At 39.7% G+C, this 19,295-nt stretch overlaps 1 protein-coding gene across 22 annotated transcripts in view; it reads left to right on the forward strand.

Annotated features, from left to right (window-relative positions):
• Positions 1-19,295, forward strand: part of LOC101165348 (adhesion G protein-coupled receptor L3) — a 315,230-nt gene that overhangs the window by 108,771 nt on the left and 187,164 nt on the right. For all 22 annotated transcript variants that reach the window (XM_023948942.2, XM_078936168.1, XM_078936171.1 and 19 more), the window contains one exon: positions 9,803-10,016. In XM_023948942.2, coding sequence (XP_023804710.1) covers positions 9,803-10,016 — 214 coding nt within the window. The remainder of the gene's footprint in view (positions 1-9,802; positions 10,017-19,295) is intronic.

The raw sequence follows: 19,295 nt of genomic DNA on the forward strand, positions 1-19,295 counted from the left end.
GGCCACAACTCGTGTTATGAACTCCTGGGTATTTAAATGCGATGAACATTTAAAGGTACGTCAGCAAACAGAATGATGGGTAAAGTTAGAAATCAATGTTTTTTTTTATTTGAGAATATGAATATTTGATGTTGTATCAGGAATTTTTATGTCTTTTTCTTCTTTTTTGTCAGTTCTACAAGGGGTTTTTACACCTACACCACACAGATTGCTTGAGTTTGTTATTGAACTTGTTGGAACTCCTGCCTTTAGTCTGCTGCTAGGCAATTCCATTAGATAATCTGTGGTAAAAAAATAAAAATAAATAACAGAAGGGAAAAAACCTGTTTGTCTCACATAAGAATAAAATTAGCCTGTTGTTTCTTCCTTTTGACCTCAATTACTATCAGGTCATGTGGTACTGAAGGGGCCTGTTGAGTCATGTCTGCAGCGGGAGCAGCTTTTGTGTGTGCATTTGTGTGACAGGGATTGTGTTCATTCGAGCCTAGGAGGCTGTGTACAGTAGGTGGGGGCCAAGGTGCATTAGTCTTGGCTGAGATCTTCCCCCTGAGTGATGCCGGCAAAATGTGGGTGGGTTTGCTGGAGGGGGGGGGGGGGGGGGGGTGTAGAGGCGATGAAAGTGGAGGAAGTAGCAAAACGGTGTCAGACGTGATGAGAGCTGAACAAAGCCCCAGCTCGCTGTCAGGAGCCGGCGGCGCGGCAGCTGCCTGCTGCACCGACTCACCTCTAGCTAGCACCATGTAACAAAGCAGCCCTCCAAATGTGACGCTTCTGTTTGGCTTGGGGGCGCGCAAAAGTGGTAGACATCCAACTTAAGTCCACAGTTAAAGACAGAGTTCATTTATTTCTATGCATTTTACTCACGGCGTACTTTTAATTCACACTGGGTGTTTTTTTGTTGTTCTTTCCGGTACCACAAGACCTTGATGAGAGTCTCGTTTCCCGTCCACTCTTTATTTTCTTGCCTCGCTGACTCAGTTCATAAATTAAAGCAATGAATAATTAAATAGAAGTACCTGCTGGATGGAAAGACTCTTCACCTCTGTTGCAAAGTACGTGAATCAAGGCTTTATGGAGTGGTGGCTTGCATTTGTTGAATCTGTGTGTGGCTGGAAGGACACTTTGCGAAGGCATTTATTTTAACTAATAGTGAGCAACATCTTTACCTTTTACACTTACGAACTTTGTTGTGTCGATTTGTGGCTACAGGAGAAAATGAAAGCGCAGTAGTGTGCGTGAAAGGAGTGCTATATGTGGAAATTCATCAGAAATATGCTGTGGAAAAATCTTGATTTTGGGGGGAGGAAAAAAAGGATACCAACCGGGAGGAATCTGTCCGCGTAAGGAGAGGTACTTTATTACTACCACTCTACATCCGAGTCCTTCGGTGCTAATTTGTTAACGCTGACAAGCTCATTTCCTTGCAGGCATCATGGGCAGTTTGACTGACACTTTGCACATTGCTGCCATGCAAAAGAATAAAAAAAAAAAAAACACCATTAGTCTTTCCCCTCAGCTTGAGCTTGCAAATGCGTGCTGTGCTACCAATTAATACCTTCAAAGGCGCGGGTTGGTTTGCGAAACAAATGGCTGGCTCATTGGGGGCGTTGGACGCACGTCCGGATCCCGTCACACTGACTGATGCGAACTGTGCTCCCGACATCGTTGGTCAAACTCTCAGAAGTTGTGAGCTTGTTCAGTAATCCTTTTGGGAAAAAGACTTTTTCGACTAATTTGTGAAGTCTCACTTTTTATTTGATTTTTTTACCGTTTCTTTTGACAACTTTTACGCACATGACTTTATAAGACAGATTCTTTATCATTTTGTTCTAAAAAAATAAAGCCTTCACTGTGTGTGTGTTTGAATGTATGTATATGCTGTCTGGACAGCAAATAGAAAATGTATCAATATCATAAAATCAGCCAGTGTGATACAGGTATATCACAAAATGTTGTAAACTGCGATAAATGGTTACTTGAAATGTTTACAAACATACTAAAACAATCTCATGGCAGCTTGAAGTATTTAGCAAATGAAATACATACCCTTGCCCATGTGATCGACAGAATGTACCCCCTTATGATGTTGGCCAATCGAACAAAGCTCTTTTATGTTAGTGTGTAGTCGGTCATTTAGAATGACTTTAATTCACATGAATGGGGATTATACCCTCTCAATTTATCCGGGCTTGGGACCGAAACAGAAGCAGAGAAGGGAATAGGGAGCAGCCCGGATTCGAACCCTGGTTTCACGGACGGAAGGCGCCGCAAACCAGCATATGATACTCCATATGTATAAAATATATATATACTGTGTATATATATATATATATATATATATAAATATACTGTATATATATATAAATATACTGTATATATATATATACTGTGTGTGTATATATATATATATATATATATATATATATATATATATATATATATATATATATATATTGTCGAATCAGCTGCCCCGCCATCTCCAACCCCCTTTCTTTCATCAATCTTACATTAATTCAATGAAGTCAGAGTCCATTTGATATATATATATACACAGTATATATATACACAGTATATATATAACTACTATATATATATATATATATATATATATATATATATATATATATATATATATATATATATATGTATGTATATATAAACAAACATTTTGATCCGGGTTGCTGGCTACGAAGCTGCCGGTGGAGATGGAGGTATATACAGTATATGCACACACTTCTTTTGTAAGAGACACAATCCTCGATCTATTATGGGAAAGGTATTTTTTCTGCCAAGAGTCCACTTCCTTGCCGCACAGTAGTCTTCCTCATGCCCGCCCCCCTAGTTTGTCATTTGTTGCAAACTAAGAACTTGGTGTGACAGCCTCCCATAGGCCTAATCAAATCACCGGGTCCAGATTTGTGCACTAATTAATCACCAGCCCTGGGGGCCGGACCCATCCGGCTTTTCTCGGAGGAAAACGAGACATTTGATCTGTCGAATCAGCTGCCCCGCCATCTCCAACCCCCTTTCTTCCATCAATCTTACATTAATTCAATGAAGTCAGAGTCCATTTGAATGCAGACCTCGCTGATGCGCATTAAATCATCTTATCCAGAAAGTGGCACCCCTTCTTTTTTATTTTTAGAGTAAAATCACTAACTTTTTTCCTTGTTTATGGACAAACTGGATCAAAAAGTTTGGGATTCTCGTGATTGTGGTGTAGTAATCTGCTTTGAGACTTTACACACTCCAGCCTGATACGGATCTTAGAGCACGTGCCTCCTATTAGAAGCTGCCACATGCCCCCTGGAGCTATTTATCCTTGACATAGCGGCTTATGCGCCGGGGTCCATGTAACCATGTGTGGTGGCCGACCTTAACTCCTTCTCCCTGCCATTTTCTTTCCTACCAGATGAAAGAAAAAAAGGTCCCTGTTTTGCTGCGAGTGATGGCTTTTAAATGTCACACTCCTTTTTGTCCACGCCTCAATGGCCTGTGGTTCCAAGGAAGGTAGTGCGTTCTGTGCTCCGTGTCGCCGACCCAAGAATAAGCTTTTTAGCAGCTAAATTTCTTTTCCCTTCGTATTCACTGCAGCCATTAGAAAACGTACTCTCCGAACACAGAAGAGCCGCTCCTTGGAGTGATTGTTAAAGCTCTGCGGGGGAGCGACATTTTCCAAATGACCATTTTTCTCTCTGACCTTTCTATTGCCCTTTTAGTGTGAGTAATTGCATTTTTTGAAATATTCATTTGTGAGTTAATTCATTCGCAGGTAACGGTGCAGAAGTAATAGAAGTTTGCAGTGTGGCCATTGCAGTTTGCTTAACCCGCAGTGCTTGCTTTCTTTGATATTCAACAGTGTCAAAAGATTTACCCGGGGAGAATCTGTAGCGCCGAAAAAGAGATATGAGCTGCATATGAAGATGCTTCCAAAGTCTGAGTTGCAGAAGCCAGAAAAAAAAAAAGGCGAAGCTTTTTGTGGAGCTAATTTTGATTTTCAATGGATGCAGGTAGACAGCGATACGGCTGAAGGAGGGCAGGAAGCTGGCTGTGGTACCTGAGGAATATGAGCCCTATCAATCACCGCCCCCTTGGCCACAAATGTAATTAAGCTTACAGTTGTTGACTAGCCGGGTAATTCAAGACTTTTACTCATTGGCATTAGGGGATTGCTGCTGCTCCTGTTGACGGTGTCACGTTCCCGGATGATTTTCCTAATGCTCGTTTTGGAGTTGCTGGCGTCAGCAGAGATTGGCTCTGTGTATTTTCCAGGATGGTTGTTTGACATCATGACATTTATTTTCAAACCGTTAATTAAAACATAGGTCTAGTATATTTTCAATTTAGCTTGTTGGTAGATGCTGTATCAATTTCCTGAAGTAAGATTTTTCAGGTGTTTTTGTCATTCAAAGAGTTGGTTGAAGTATTTAGTAGACACACCTGTATAATAGTGATAAGGGGCTTTTGGAGACAATTTTGACAAACTTTAAATAAGTTGAGTTTCCAAAATTATTCATAACTTTTAATGAAGGAGGAATTTATCAATTTATTTTCTCGTTCAGTTCAAAGACCTCCTCCAAAGAAAATTGTATTTTTTTTTCATGTTTTTACGAAGTTCTTCTTCCATTCTTTTAATAATAGAGTACATATATAAAGTAAATTAGGCTAAAAGTTCCATAAAAGTTGCATAGTATATAAATAGACACCCGCGAATATGCAGAATCCACGAATATGGAGAACCACCCCCCAACCCAGTGGACGAGGAATGTATGTCGCCGATCCTTACTCATTAACAACCCATCTGGGCTTGCAGATGAAAGATGTGGAGCCTTTTGTGAAGCTTTATTTCCAGGTTTATTATAAGTTTAAAACAAAGAGATTCTGAACCTTTGGCGACTCAAAATCAGATTATTGTCAGTGGAGCCGGTTTTCCGGGGTTCAGTGTCAGTAAAGCGGAGTTTCATATTTAAAATAAGGAGCTCAGAGACACGTTTGGGTGCAGCTTTTATTCTCCTTTTCATTCACAAACCCTGAAGTTCATCTGTCACCTTACGTCATGAACCTGTCATCAGATCCGAACACCAATGCGGAAGTAAACATATCACCAAACAACAAAGATGAATGAAAATATTCTACTATTTTATTTTTTATTAGCATTAGAACGTTGAAAATGCCAAACAAGTGATCCTCCTCCTCAGACGGAAGCATCACACAAACGTAGAGATCTTGTTTTTGGTGGAGGAAGAAAGGATTGAAGTGGAAAGCTGCAGGGACACCGATGGTTTCATCGGGCTGCAGGGATCCTGCAAACCAACCATCAATAAATAAAACTTTAATAAATTGTAAATCAAACAAATGAGCTTCCAGATATTTGGAACGTTCAAGCTCATTCAGCTCACCTGTTCAACTGAGTTTAGTCGGTCTGCTCTGTTGCTGCGCGGCGTTCATCTGCTGCTCTGCATGCTCACTTCCACTTAATATTTTTTCTCATAAACTTATGACTTAAAATCTTGTAAAATTACAAGTTTTTTCTCATAAATTTACGAGTTTTTATCTCCTAGATTTATGAGATAAAAACTCGTAATTTTACTTTTTTTTTTTGGTGGCCCTAATACTCCGTCGTACCTAATAGGTTTAAATGTAGAGGTATTAAACTGGAGAACACAGTCCTCATAATTACAGCTTCTGTTTTCTGTGTTACAGTCAGTTACAACATGCTTTATCGTCAGTCTTTGTTTCACCTCTCTGGATTGTTTTCAGCAGAATAAAGTGGATTTCTTTTAGGGGATAATCACGCGGAAACAAGCAGAGAGTGGTCGCCCAACATCTCTGCTGGAAAATGATGAATATTATTCAAAGACTTTTGAACCAGGCTGGATCCGCAGTTTTTCCCTAATCTGTCAGTTTCATAACATTATTATTAAGGCCAAATTATAGACTGAATCCCTATTACAAATATTTTTATAAAAAAAAAATCTATTAATGAAATCCAGTTGTTCTTTTAGTGTTTTTTTCTCGTACAGGCTGAAAAATTGTCATCAATTTTATTTAAGAACCTGTGTTTTTTCAATGTTTACTTTTATTTAGTTTCATGTTTTGTGGTCATGTTTTCCCTGTGCTTATGTATGTAGTATAAGTTCTATGTTTTGTTTTTACCTGACCTGTGACAATAGACATAAAGTAGATTTTGTGCAAATTTCAGAACATTTATGTTCTAGCTATGCTAAAACAGAGTTATATGCATTTTCCTAATATAAGCAAACAAAACACTACATGAATAAATACATACATATATTTATAGTAACAAAACAACTTTATTAACCAACTAAAAGCAGTTTACATAGATTTCTTAAAGATGTAATTCTGTATTTTGGAAGGGATACCCAGCCTGAATCTTGCTGGCAACAAACTGAGGTCAATAAATGTTATATCTATATAACATATATAGATATAACATTTATAGATTATTCTCTCTCGCTTGTTATATATATTTTTGTTATATGTATTTTTGTTCTATGTTGTTATATGTGTATATATATATATATATATATATATATATATATATATATATATATATATATATATATATATATATATATATTAAGATAATTGTGTTGTAGAAGGCTTGTTTAAGTTTATTAAAACAAAACAGGGTAATACTTTGCAGCATGGCTTTTAAAATAAAAGCGTTTATCTATATTACCTGTATTATTGCCCTCTTAAAGACCCACTTTTATGAAAAATTTAGTATTTGGTGTTTTGACATGCTCTTGTGGTATTTTTCTCATGATAAAGGACATGTATAAAGAAAACCTAGCTCAAAAAGAGGGAGACATTCCTCATTCTGATGCATCCACTTGTTGGCGACTGGCTCAGAACTGTACAGCGGAACACAGTTTTGCACCGGTAATGTTAGTTTGGGGTTGTGAGAGTGTAAACAGATGGATGATGGGAAGTTGGGTGGGCTTACTTAACACCAACAGTCTCACCTCCAACTCAGGTTAATTACTAATAAACTCCTACAGTCCCTTAGAAACAATACCCTAGAAAACCATTTTGATTTTGGCTAAAAACTGCATAATCCTAATTCAAAGACCACTGGGAACAATTTAGAGATACATCAGAAGAGGATCGGAGTGGGATTTTTAATGACCAGGTATGTTAATCAGATTGCTAAAACTGAACAGTAAATCAAAGAATTTAGATTTATTCACCTAAAAAGATTTCCAGAGAAAAGCTTTTCTTCTAGTTTGGTGGCAGCTTTCCTGATCCGATCAGCTTGGCAATCGATAACCAATTTGTCAAGTCAGTTATGTCTTTTTGTCCTTTTCTTTAAATAAATGTATTGGCCTCCTTCTGTGCGTGCTCGCAATGGTTGATTTGAGCCACATCAGTGTTTGTTCAAGAGGTGGAATAATTCTTCCCTGTAAAAGGAAGATAATTGTTGGCTTTCATCACAATATTGGATATAATTATTCCATTCTGTGATGTTTCAGTGGCAAGTGCATGCTATCATTTTTTGGTGTTTTGTGGGGTTTGAATGATTTATGAGACAAAAATGAAATGGCACCATAATGAAGGCCCTCCTGTCTTTTTTTGTCTTCTTTTTTTCCCCTCCCCACTTTTGTTTATTTGCAAGCAGAAATATAAAAAGTGGCACCTTGCTGACTCGAGTAATGAGAACGGTGGCGCTGCACACAAGTGCAGTGCAATTGCCGACCGTCCTAATGCACGAGGAGTTTTATTTATTGTTTTTTTTAGCTGGTAGAACAAAGAGCTCGGCAACAGATGGTCCCGTTGCCCCACTGTGCCTTGACTCCAGGAAGTCGGTGTGGGATTACAGGAAGAGTGGGGTTGACGTTGTTGCGCGTAAGCGTTCTAAGATATGTAATTAGACATGAGCAGCCAATGCAACTTTGAATAAAGTGGAGGGAGGGGGGGGGGGGGGGGGCGCCGGAGCCAGCACATCCCTGACAGAAACCATGTTTATTACATCTTCAAGAGGAATTACAAAAGATGCTTTTTGCCATCACCTGAATCATAACTGTGTCACACAATGGGATGATTGTATGGGTGAAAAATAGAAAACGTAATGATAGAAAATTGGACACTTCACGCTTCTTAGATGGAGTAGTTTATTATTAAGCATTTGCCACTTCACTCAACATACAGAATACGTTTTGAGAAAAAAGACATGAATTTATATATTTCTTTCTTCTGCTTTTTTAATTTTTTTTTTTCTTGCTTTAGTGCTGTTTACATAACTCTGGAACCAAAGATGTTCCAGTTTAAGTGAATGTTTGAAAATCTGAATTGGCAAACAGTGGCTGCCATGGCGACCAGATTTTGTTCTGAAGTTGTTTGATTTCCCCCTACAAAAGAGATTTCGCTTCACTGTTTTTTTTTTTTTGGGAATTACCTAAAATCTTTTTTGATCAAATATATTTAAGCTCTCGTTTTTAGTTCATGTCTGGTCTTTGGTGACTTTCTCAGCCAGGACACTTGATAGAAGGGATGTTTATAAAAGCCAGAAAAAGACAGCCACAGTCACCGGCTCCCGAGGCCAATGTTTGTGCCCCTTGCCGCGCACACGCTCACTGGTTTGCCGGTTTGTGGCTCCACAGACGTCCGTGGGTACTTGGCAACAAGTGTTGACGAAATTGCAAAACGCCCTCAGACGGCCGCTGCTCGGTGTAGCCACGCTGGCTCATTACTAAAGAGTGAATTTATCTTTTTTGGAAATTCACTTTGGCTCCGCTTGAAACCAAAAGCTCTTCCTGACCCGGTGGCTGTGTGTTGTTCAGTTACCGGGAAAACACCAAGAAAACTTGAGCTCCAGTAAGGCCTTAGCCACATGCACTCGTACAGTGGTTGACCTCTACAAGTGCCACAGGTGTTTTGGGTTATCCGGGTCCGTGGAGGGTTGTCGACGGGGGTGGCTACATCTACAATGGATGTCATGAAAATGTCCAAGTCAGGCGTGTGTGTATCATGAAGTACTTGTAAGTTGCACACACTTATGACTCTAGTCATTAGTACTGACTGCGAGTAAATGCTGCATGCATGGTGGCAGGTATTGCGCAACTGCCCATAGGACTCCCACACAAACTACGTTCCGATTGTCTAACTTCTAATGCTACGTTCTCAACGGGCATGAGATCCGTGTTCAAGAACACATTGAACGCGGGTTCTTTAACATGCTTTTAGCATATAGGGTTCACAATGGGCTGTTGCTACCTGATATTAGCACATACCTACAGCTGGAAAAGGCTTGGTAACAATGTTAAAGCATTGCAAATTTCGCTCTAAATATATATGAAAGACTTGGTGTCATAGAGTTTCAGCCATACACAAACCGTGATCCTTATTTCTCCTCCATGATAATTGTTCAGTGTCTTGCCCAAGGACACTTTGACGCATGGGTGGGCAAATCTAGGATCTTTCAGTCAGAGGTCAACGGCCCTACTTCTGCAGTTTATTATAAACCGAAAACAAAGATATGTATCTGTTTATGCACCACACTTCTGTGTTTCTGCGCCTCGTGGCCTTTCAAAGGGGCCCTTTGTGGAAACGCTCATCCTCCCGTTCCAAATAAGCAGCCGTCAATCTGCCCGAACTCTTCAGAAGAGGGTAAATAACCACCTCACATATGCCTCAGCGTCAAACCTTTTATATTGCTGCCGGTCCCATCTGTTCTTTTCCTTTTCTGCATCAAATGAAGCACATCAGAGCCCTACCACCTCCAGCTCGTTGGTTTTTTAAGGAAAAATATTCGCTGAAGTCTTTGTTTTGGTTTCCGCAGCCTTCAGTCGAGCACCCATCCCCATGGCGGTGGTGAGGAGGGAGCTGTCATGCGAGAGTTACCCCATCGAGCTGCGCTGCCCCGGCACGGACGTCATCATGATCGAGAGCGCCAACTATGGACGCACCGACGACAAGATCTGTGATGCAGACCCAGCACAGATGGAGAACACAAGGTGTTACCTTCCAGATGCGTACAAGATCATGTCTCAAAGGTAAAGACCTTCAGTTCGGTTTACTCTAACTAGATGGGAACAAACTCATTTGCCTAAAATAAGTTTTAAGTGTTGCATTTAGCATTTCCTTGACTTCCATTTATAGCTGTAAGTATGATCGGCTGCTTTATGACCGTTGAAATCATCGTCTTTCCAAAAGCTGTTCGTGAGTTCTTGACGTAAATTACTTTTGCACAATAATTTGACTTTTGATGTTTATATTTTGTCTTAAATTTGTGTCAGAGACCCTGTGCTTTGTTTAGTCTTCTTCTGACTGATTGAAATCTGCTCCAAGTGGTTTTTCCAGTTAGCTTTAGCCAGCACATCTACGTGGTTGAGCAACCGCAGTCTTTGCATTGAGTCAGGTCATCCATTTATTCTATTCTTGGTGCAAGCAGAAGCAAAACTGTTGCACCAAAACTATTTATCATTTTGAAATGGTTTATTATATCCTTTTTTTATTTTTATGGTAAGACACTTGAAGGACACCAAAGCTGTTGGTTCCTTAACTGTCTTCTTCATTTAGCAACTGTGAATGCACATAGGAACTTCGGTTTGAGGCAAACCCCCCCCCAAAAAAGAAAAGGCATGAAACTGAACCTTGGCGTGATTTAGCAACAGAATGAAAGAAGGCAGACTGTTTGGCTGTGTAAAATACATCAGACTATGTCAATTACAAATACAAGATCCTAAGTAAGTTTAAAAAAAAATGTTGGAGATGAAAGCGCTTCAAATACGATAGTGGGAGGATTAGCTAGAGCAGCCAGTTTTCCTCTTAGCGTTTTGTTTGAGCTAACACCATCAGGAAGAATAGGCTCTTGCAGTCGCATGATCTTTACAGAATATTTAGTATTCCTTGAGAGTGCAGAAGAAAACCAGGCCAAATCAACTGTGTACCAACCGGTACCAACTGTGCCGAGTTGGTACCGGTCCTGACATGTATTGGTACTGTACCGAATGAAAAGGCAGATGTCTGAGCTTTGTTTCGGAAACTCATATTCTTTTCACTTTTCCTGTACAATTCTATCCAATCAAAAACCTTTTCCACGAATTGTGGACGGTCTCATAGAAGAATGGGTGGGGCTATGAGAGTGGGCGGGGCTTTTAATCAAATGCCAAAATTTTGGCTGTAGTTCACAGCGAATGATCCAATTTCAGCGACCTAATGGATAAGAGTGGCATCTGCAACGCTCCATAAAAAGACAGACGTTGTGGCGATTAGTGGTGAAACTTACTGTATTTACTTCAGCGTGTGTGAAATTGCAGATGCAGCATATGGAGAAAGTATGAAGGCACATTCAAGCGTTCTTCTTCATCCAGTGACGTCACTTTGTCACACTTGAATATTTTTTCTTTTCATTTTTGAAGTGTCGTTTCAAGCCGTGTTTAGGCACCTGAACCGTTTCATTGGTGCGGAGTGTGGAGTGGAAAGAATCCAAATGGTACCCATTCCTAGATATAATGCTTTTCAGCATTCTTAAGCTTTTTATACCAAGTTAGCCAAACCCTTTCCAAGTTTGAAAGCATCCCGAGTGGATTTTATCACAGGATAGCATTTACAAGGCTTAACAAGCCCATGGAGCTAAAGTAATGCAAATAAACAGCACTGGTGTGCAGAACTGATTTACCTGCTTTAGCATTGAGAGAAACTGCAAGTAAATACTAAAAATGTGTGGACTCGTCTGCATTTTCTTCAGGTTTTCCACTAAAGTACCAAAATGGCAGTACTTTCACTGGTTCAATGAAATTCAAGCACACTGCTACTTCTCTTGAAGAGTTTGTTTTCCTTACATTTTTCACATAATGAAAACATAACCAGTTTTTCAGTGGGTCATCACTTGCTCTTTTTCCTTGAAAAAATGTTTAAATGACTAAATTATGGAATTTTTGTTAAAAAAAACACAATTGATATTGTTTACAATAGTTTATAATTAGGTCATGAATCCTATTTCCAAATGCTAGCAGGCTAGCTAGCTAGCTAACTAGCATAGTGTGATTATAGCGTATGGCCTATTTCAAAATTTTTGATATAAATCAGTGTTTTTAAAAAATAATGTGTGTTTTAAGTTATTTATGAAACGAAAAAGTGAGAAAAAAAAGTGCTGGATGAGCTTTCTAGCAGACGTGCGCCTTGTTTTCAGAGTTATGACCCTGTTGTGCTCAAAGCGGGACGTGGAGACCTATTTTTCAGGGCAGAGCCAGTATAGTTTTACCATGTGGAGGCTCTTGGCCGCGTAATTAATTGCTAACATTAAGGTAACATATACAATATTCGGAGTTTTAACTAAGAAGTCCACATTTTCAAAATGTACAACTCCGAGGGGAGTGTGTTTTGAGTATACATGTCGTCCGCTCCAGCTGCGTTTGTTGACGTATGGCGACATTAAGAGAAAAATAAAAGGTCCTGGTGAATCATCTCTGCATGGTTACTCATTCTTTTGATGTCAAAACACCCCTGGGCAGTCTAAAGGCTCAGGCTTTATCTAAATTGCTCGCATAGACTTTTTCCTGCTCGCTTGATTTCCAAAGCTAAACGTATGTTCCTCTTCTTTTGATTTCCAGAGCTTTAGTTAAAACTAAAGCTCTGGAAATTGGATTTACCTCTTTGAGAATACTAATGGACCTTTTCAGCTTTATCAAACAATTTGCTCTTAGCTTTTAGCTTTTTTTTTTAGTTTTTAGTTCAGATAATCAACTGCATGGGAAAAAAAGGTAGTTTTAAGCATCTTGTCAGATAATTGATGCGCCCTGTAGCTTCACTTGTTCTCCCAGACGCCCACTCAGAATAAAAAAACCCAGCTGGAATGAATCAACGGGTGCAACGATGAGCATAAAACACCATGAGGAAGTACATATTTTCTGCATCTCATTGCTGCGGGGGGCATTAAACCGATGCTGCAACCTGAGTCACAGCCAGAGCACTTTGTCTTGGGACAGGAAGTGAGTAAGTGGATGAAAGATTGGGGAATGGATGCGGTGCCGGTACCCAAGAGGACGGGGTGGGGGTGACTGAACAAGGGGATGGGGGGGTGAGAGGATCCCTCAACGGTGTCTCGGCGTTGGCACGTGAGGGTCCCCACAACAAACGAACGCCAACCCCGCCGACCTTTTCATTGTTGAGCTGTCAAAGCCGTTGCTAGGCACCTGCAGCTGAGCTCATTAGTGTTGAAAAGAAAACGAGAGGAGAAATGACTAATCTCAACGGAGCGAAAGTCTTCTTGAGATGAAGAGCGCGCCAAAGCACGGGTGGAAGGATGCGGGTTTATATTTATTAATGAACCGGAATACGCCGACTGTGGCCGATTCAACAAGACTAATGTGGGAGCGTGTACCTGTGCTGATGGATGTCTTTGTTCCCCCACCATCACCTTGCCGTTAAACGAACCTCATCTTGCAAATTCTTGACATAATCCGGAGATAATATCTTCTTCCCTCTCTGTTTTATTATCTCTGATGAGCCTCCATCAGCTGGGATGCTTTCCTTTCTAACAGCTATATTTCTTATATTCTTTCTTCATCATCGTCTCATACGCCCCCGCCCCCATTCCCCGTTTTGTTGTCAGTTCATCGTGGACTGTTTATGCGCACTCCAAAACTGAAAATCCCCGACAACAATATAATATTAATTACAAGGCTCTCGGTGTATTAGTTTCCACTCTAATTTATAATTGTGGATTGTTTGATTACTTGTCTGGAAGGATGTGCTTGAAATGACAAAATAAAAGCATCACAGAGGATGGCTGCATTCAATGCACGGCTTCTTACGTTTTTTCGGTGGTGGGCATTTATAAATATGCCTTGAAGAAATAAAAGATCTTTTGCTTGCTTGTTGATGACTACTGTCCAGAATCAATGAAAGAACTTTTTTTTTTTTTAAACCTAGAGATTGTTTTCATGCTATTGCTACCCAACTCCTGCTGATTACTAGAATCAGACAACCAGATTTGGGATTACCTGATTCAGGTAATGAGCAGCTAACAATGCAAGGGGATTTGGATAATGAGGAAGGTAATACTCACCAAGTAAGTAACTAAAGTTGTAAAAGAGTAAATTGTTTAAACTTCAGTTTTGACAGAAACCATTAAAGTAAAATGAGGTAAGCTTGTGGATTGTTTGATTACTTTTTGGAAGAATGTGCTTGAAATAAAAGCAACACAGAGGACGGCTGCATTTACTGAAAGCTTCTTAAGTTTATCTATTTATGTTGCGTGTGTAAATATTCAAGAATTTGCGTCGAGGAAATTTTTTATTTTTTTGCTTGCCGTACTTATAGAAAATACATAAATAATAATTTTAGTTGTTTAAATAGATTACTGTATCCAGAGTTAGACTTTATTTTTAAGTAAATCAATTGGCCTGATTGAACCTTGACCAATCAGGGACTGGGATTTGGCCGTGACGTTTAGATAATGTGTCTTTTGATTCGTGAAAGTGCCAACCCTTTGAAAATTTGTGTCAGATTGTGTCAATTGTGTGACAGTCTTTTATATATCGGAATAGAGTTGTATAATAGAAAGTCTGGAGCAAGATTTTTACTGCTTTGACCTTTTAATTCCAAGCCTCCTACAACTAATTACAAAACAAAAACAACACAGAGGATGGCTGCATTCACCGTTCCCTTCTTTAGTGTATCTATGTGGTGTGTGTGTGCGTGCTTAAGAATTTGCCTTTTGGGGGGGGGGGGTCTTTAAAAATATATTTGACTTCAGTTTAAATAGATTACTGTCCAGAATTAGACTTTATTTTTAAATAAATTGATCCTTTTGGAGATTCCTGATTGTTTTCTAGCTATTGCTCCCCAACTCCTGCTGATTACCAGAATCAGGCAACCAGAATTGGGATGACCTAATTCAGGTAATTAGCAGCTAACAACACAGAGGTATATGGAAAACGCAGAATAGAAGGTAATACTCTCCAAGTAACTAGAAAAAGTTGTAAAAAGAGAAAATTATAGATAGCCTTTTGCCCATCAATAAAGACCATCAGTAAACATAGAATTGTGGATTGTTTGATTACTGATGTGCTTGAAATTATTAAATAAAAGCTAAACAGAGGATGGCTGCATTCACTGTATTCCCCTTATGGCTTTTTTTTTAGTATGTGTTTCTTATAAATTTGCCTTAAAGAGGAAAAAAAGGTATTTTGCTTGCCGTATATTCCATAATTCATATGATTTCACTTTTTTATATTGATTATTGTCCAGAATTAACACCTTCTTTTAGGTAAACTGATTTAGAAGAAAAAGAAAAAAAAGATTGTTTTCTAGAAATTTTGATTTAGGCAATCAGTTGGAATATTTAAAAAATAAAGGTAATACTCAGTAAGTAACTTGCAAAAGTTACAAAAATTATAAGGTGCAGTTTTTTTAACCGTCAGTTTTGACAGAAATTGTTAACGTTTTAAAAGCAGAGATATCATCAGTAAGCCTATGAATATCACTTATAATAATATAACTATTGCGCAAATAAATAATAAATTAAGCAATTTGCGTATTAAAGTTGTCAATTTTACATTTTTGAATCTGTATTTTGGTTTATTAAAAAAAACCATACAAGTGATTATTTAAACAAAACAAAAAGAAGTTTCTTTATAATTTTTTTTTTTAAATACAAGAAATTGCTTTTAAAAAATACAACTGTATATTGATTTTCAGTGACTTTTAAGTGAAGCTTGATTCTATTCCCCTTTTTTAAAGCAAACCCAAGCTAAAAGGTCATCCATAAAATCAGGAGTTCATTTCATAAAGCCATCCTGCATCCACTGTACATATTAATTATCCGTCTTTGAAATTTCATCTCCATAGAGAAGCCATTGTCTGGCTGGCAGGCATGAGTCATTTCATATTCTGTCAACACCTCCGGACGATTTCGGCCTTCTTGCCCTTTAAGAAATTCCACTTTTGGTTTGAATTTAGCATTTCTTGCATCTGCAGGATCAAAAATAAATATCTATACTTTTTTAGGATTTTCCCTCAAAGACATCTTGTGTGACATTGTCACGTGATCTGTGTGGATCAGGAGCCAATGTCAGCATGTTTTGACTGTAAAACCTGGCTGGTAGGGCAGTAAAAAACCTTAATCTGACTCCAGTGATAAAGCCCCATCTTTTCTGTCCTGATGCCTTCATGCCCCTCCAGTGCATGCACCACCTGCCTCTGCTCCTGGCGCCGGATAAATAGCGGTGACTGGAAAGCCTCGCCATTGGCGTCCAAGTCCGGGGGGTTGGGGGTGCCCGGCCGTTAACCCCCCACGGACTCCCAGCCCCCCTCAAAACCCAAAAGTGTAACCACGACAGTAGTTCGGCGGGTTCCTTCGGCGAGGAGTTTGATTCCACTAAGGTCTTTTTAAGTGGGAGCTAATAGCCGCCAGTATCTGAGTAATGGCACGCCACTAAGCTTGTGAGTGCTGTTGTAATGCATCTTGAAATGAAGGCTGCTGCGCAGCATGCGGTGGCAGGATGAAATGAGTGGATGCCTTTCAATAACACCCTACTTTATGCCTTCAAGCATCGCGGCTGCACAGAAGCCGTTAGATAAACACGTCGCCTATAGGCAATGTAGGTCAATGAGGCTGCAATTGAAAGGCGCTACTGACGATTAAGTTGACATCATTTGCATAGGGTGTACACACGCTCGGATTCGGGCGACTCCCCTGTGGGACATGGGGTGCTTTGAGAACCGAGGAGTTCTCGTCTTTCCCGCTATCAAACCAATACCTGGAGGGAGTTGGATTAGGTGGCATCAAACAATCCCGACCCCCTTTTTTTCTCATGAGCTTCAGCGTTCTCCCCCCTTGCAGCAGTGTGGCCTTCGTGGCCAGTAATTACAGGCTATATCAAAGCTATATATCACCTTATGGCTCGCCAGGACCCAGCAGGCACCTTAAGGGACAGCTGATAGCGTTGTGGCAGGCCTGGTTGCCATCCCTGAAGGAGAAAAGCAGGTCAGGGCAGGAAGATTCGCCCCTTTTCCGGCTCGCTCCAACACAATGCCCCTCCCTGTCCTTATCAGTCCGGACCATCCTTTGTCTATTTTCTTCTTTTTTATCACTTTGTTTCTTTTCTTCGGTCTCGGCGGGATCCATTTCAAGCCTGTGTCATCACACTTGTCATTTCAATGAACAAAAGAGGAACAAAAACGCCCCCCCCCGCCCGTCCACACATGCTTCTTGCATTTGCCTGCGACACCGGCGATGAAGGTTAATAGATATTGCAGCTTTAGGAGTCTCGCGAGGACGATGAAACGGAACGAACGCGACCCAGTCACCTGAACCTTCTGGCCACGTGACAGCCTGACATTTGACAACCTTCCTGTTAATGACAATCATGTGGAAAACAAATGGGCCCGGGCCCATTGTTCGCCTCGGCAGACTTAGGGCAGAAAGCATGAGACGGATGACTCCTCCGCTGTTGGAGGCATAAGAATGATTGAGGGATGAGGAGCGGTAAGCAGAAGGGAGGATAGGTTCAACTCTGACAATGATCTTTTCCATATGCAGCTGCTCTCCTTGGCTTTTGACCTTGCTGAATGATTTAGAAGATGTTTCCCCGGCTGGGACAAAGGGGTTTTTGAATATTTTTTGCACTCGATCTCATTTTTTCTTTTTCCAAATGACGTCTGCGGCGTTTTATAAGAATATTCTGTCTTTAAATGTGGACACAGAACTTGGTCTCAACCCTTTTAACACTGGAGCCTTAAGGCCGTGTCACACAGCCACTTTTTTTGGTGCTCATTTTCCACGTAGGATATTTCCGTCTTTCGTGATACATGTGTGATTTATGTAATTCATAATTGTTTCTTATTCCACGACGTCCACAGATGCCTGTCGAGGGTTTCGGTCGATAGGCCTCGACATGAATTTGTTTTTAAGTTGTTCACAATTTGTGGTCAGTTGAGAATTATGCAGATTAAGCATATTTGACGTAATTTATACCCAATTGCTATACAAATCTTACGCAATTTTGCAAGATGCAAACGCAAAGTGGTGGCTTTCCACAAACGTTCATATGTCTAACGGACTTTTAAAGCGTGAACCACCGACTCATACCTTTTATATCATCTATGCGGTGCACATATCCCATTACAACTAGGTAATTCGCGCACAATTCACTAAGTAATTGCATAGAAACAGTGCAATAATCATACACAGTTTATATTCTACATTGATTGATTGCGTGGTTTCTCCGTCCTTCTATGGTTTTAACGTGGTTCATTTGTGATACATCTGTGTAAATTTCACATAAAGACTAACTAACTAACATAAAGTCTAACTTTTTCAACGCATAATCATTTATGACCAATTTACATCCGTGCATTAAGTGTAAAATGTACGAAGTGGCAGTGTGACACGGCCTTTAGCTCCGGTGTTGACATTCTTTTAGGTCTGTATGGCCACCTCAATGGACATCATAAACATGGAACGGACCATTGTTGTGCGTGTGGTAAAACTGTGTTAATACTGATGTACTTTGGTTCCTTTAACATTTTTAAGGTCATTTAACTGCACAAACGTCTCTAACAATAGTAAATTCTTATTTTTTTTATAAGCCTGTATAAATAAAATGGAAGTAATCCATGTTTGGACAGTATAAAACCATGTGTGTGTGCACTCTTTATGAAAAAACATGAAAAAAAACAGTCTAAACATGAAAAAAATATATAGTTTCTTTTTCTCAATAGGTTTTCTTTGCTTGTCAGAAGGAGACTAAATCAATTGGAGAGCGGCTGATTTGATTGGAATTGAACATTTTAAAAGCACATCTGTGTGCCAAACCAGAGCCGTGGGATTTGAAAGACATAGCCTGGAGAGTCGGATGAAAGATCTTGTCAGGTTGCATTATGGGAAGACAGAGATCTAACATTTTTTTGAACCTCCGCTTAAAATAGAAAAGTTGGGCGATATGTCAGATATAAACGTGCTTTGTTTAAAAAAAAAAAAAAAAAAAAGGTGAAAATCCCTGAAAAGCAAAGCCCATCAGGCATATGCGGCGCGGTGCGACCTTCCACGAGTGTCGCTGACGATTGCGATGCCGAGCACATGTGGTTTGCATTGTTCATGCGGAGCTCAACCTCAAGTGGCCAGCTTTGTTTAAAGTCATACTTTGCATAAACATTTCCCTCTGCAAACAGTGAGGTCTCGGATGAATTATTATGCTGATTTAATGTCCAAAGCATACAAATGTGAAATGATCTTTTTTTTTTTTTACTTTTCCTTCTTTCTTAATATTTCTAAATAAAATAAGCGTCCATTAGAGGAGCATTGGACACCTGCCAGTTACAAG

The sequence above is a fragment of the Oryzias latipes genome, chromosome 18 (genome assembly GCF_053564925.1).
Source record: "Oryzias latipes strain Hd-rR chromosome 18, Olatipes_Hd-rR_3.1".
NCBI classification, from domain to species: Eukaryota; Metazoa; Chordata; class Actinopteri; order Beloniformes; family Adrianichthyidae; genus Oryzias; species Oryzias latipes.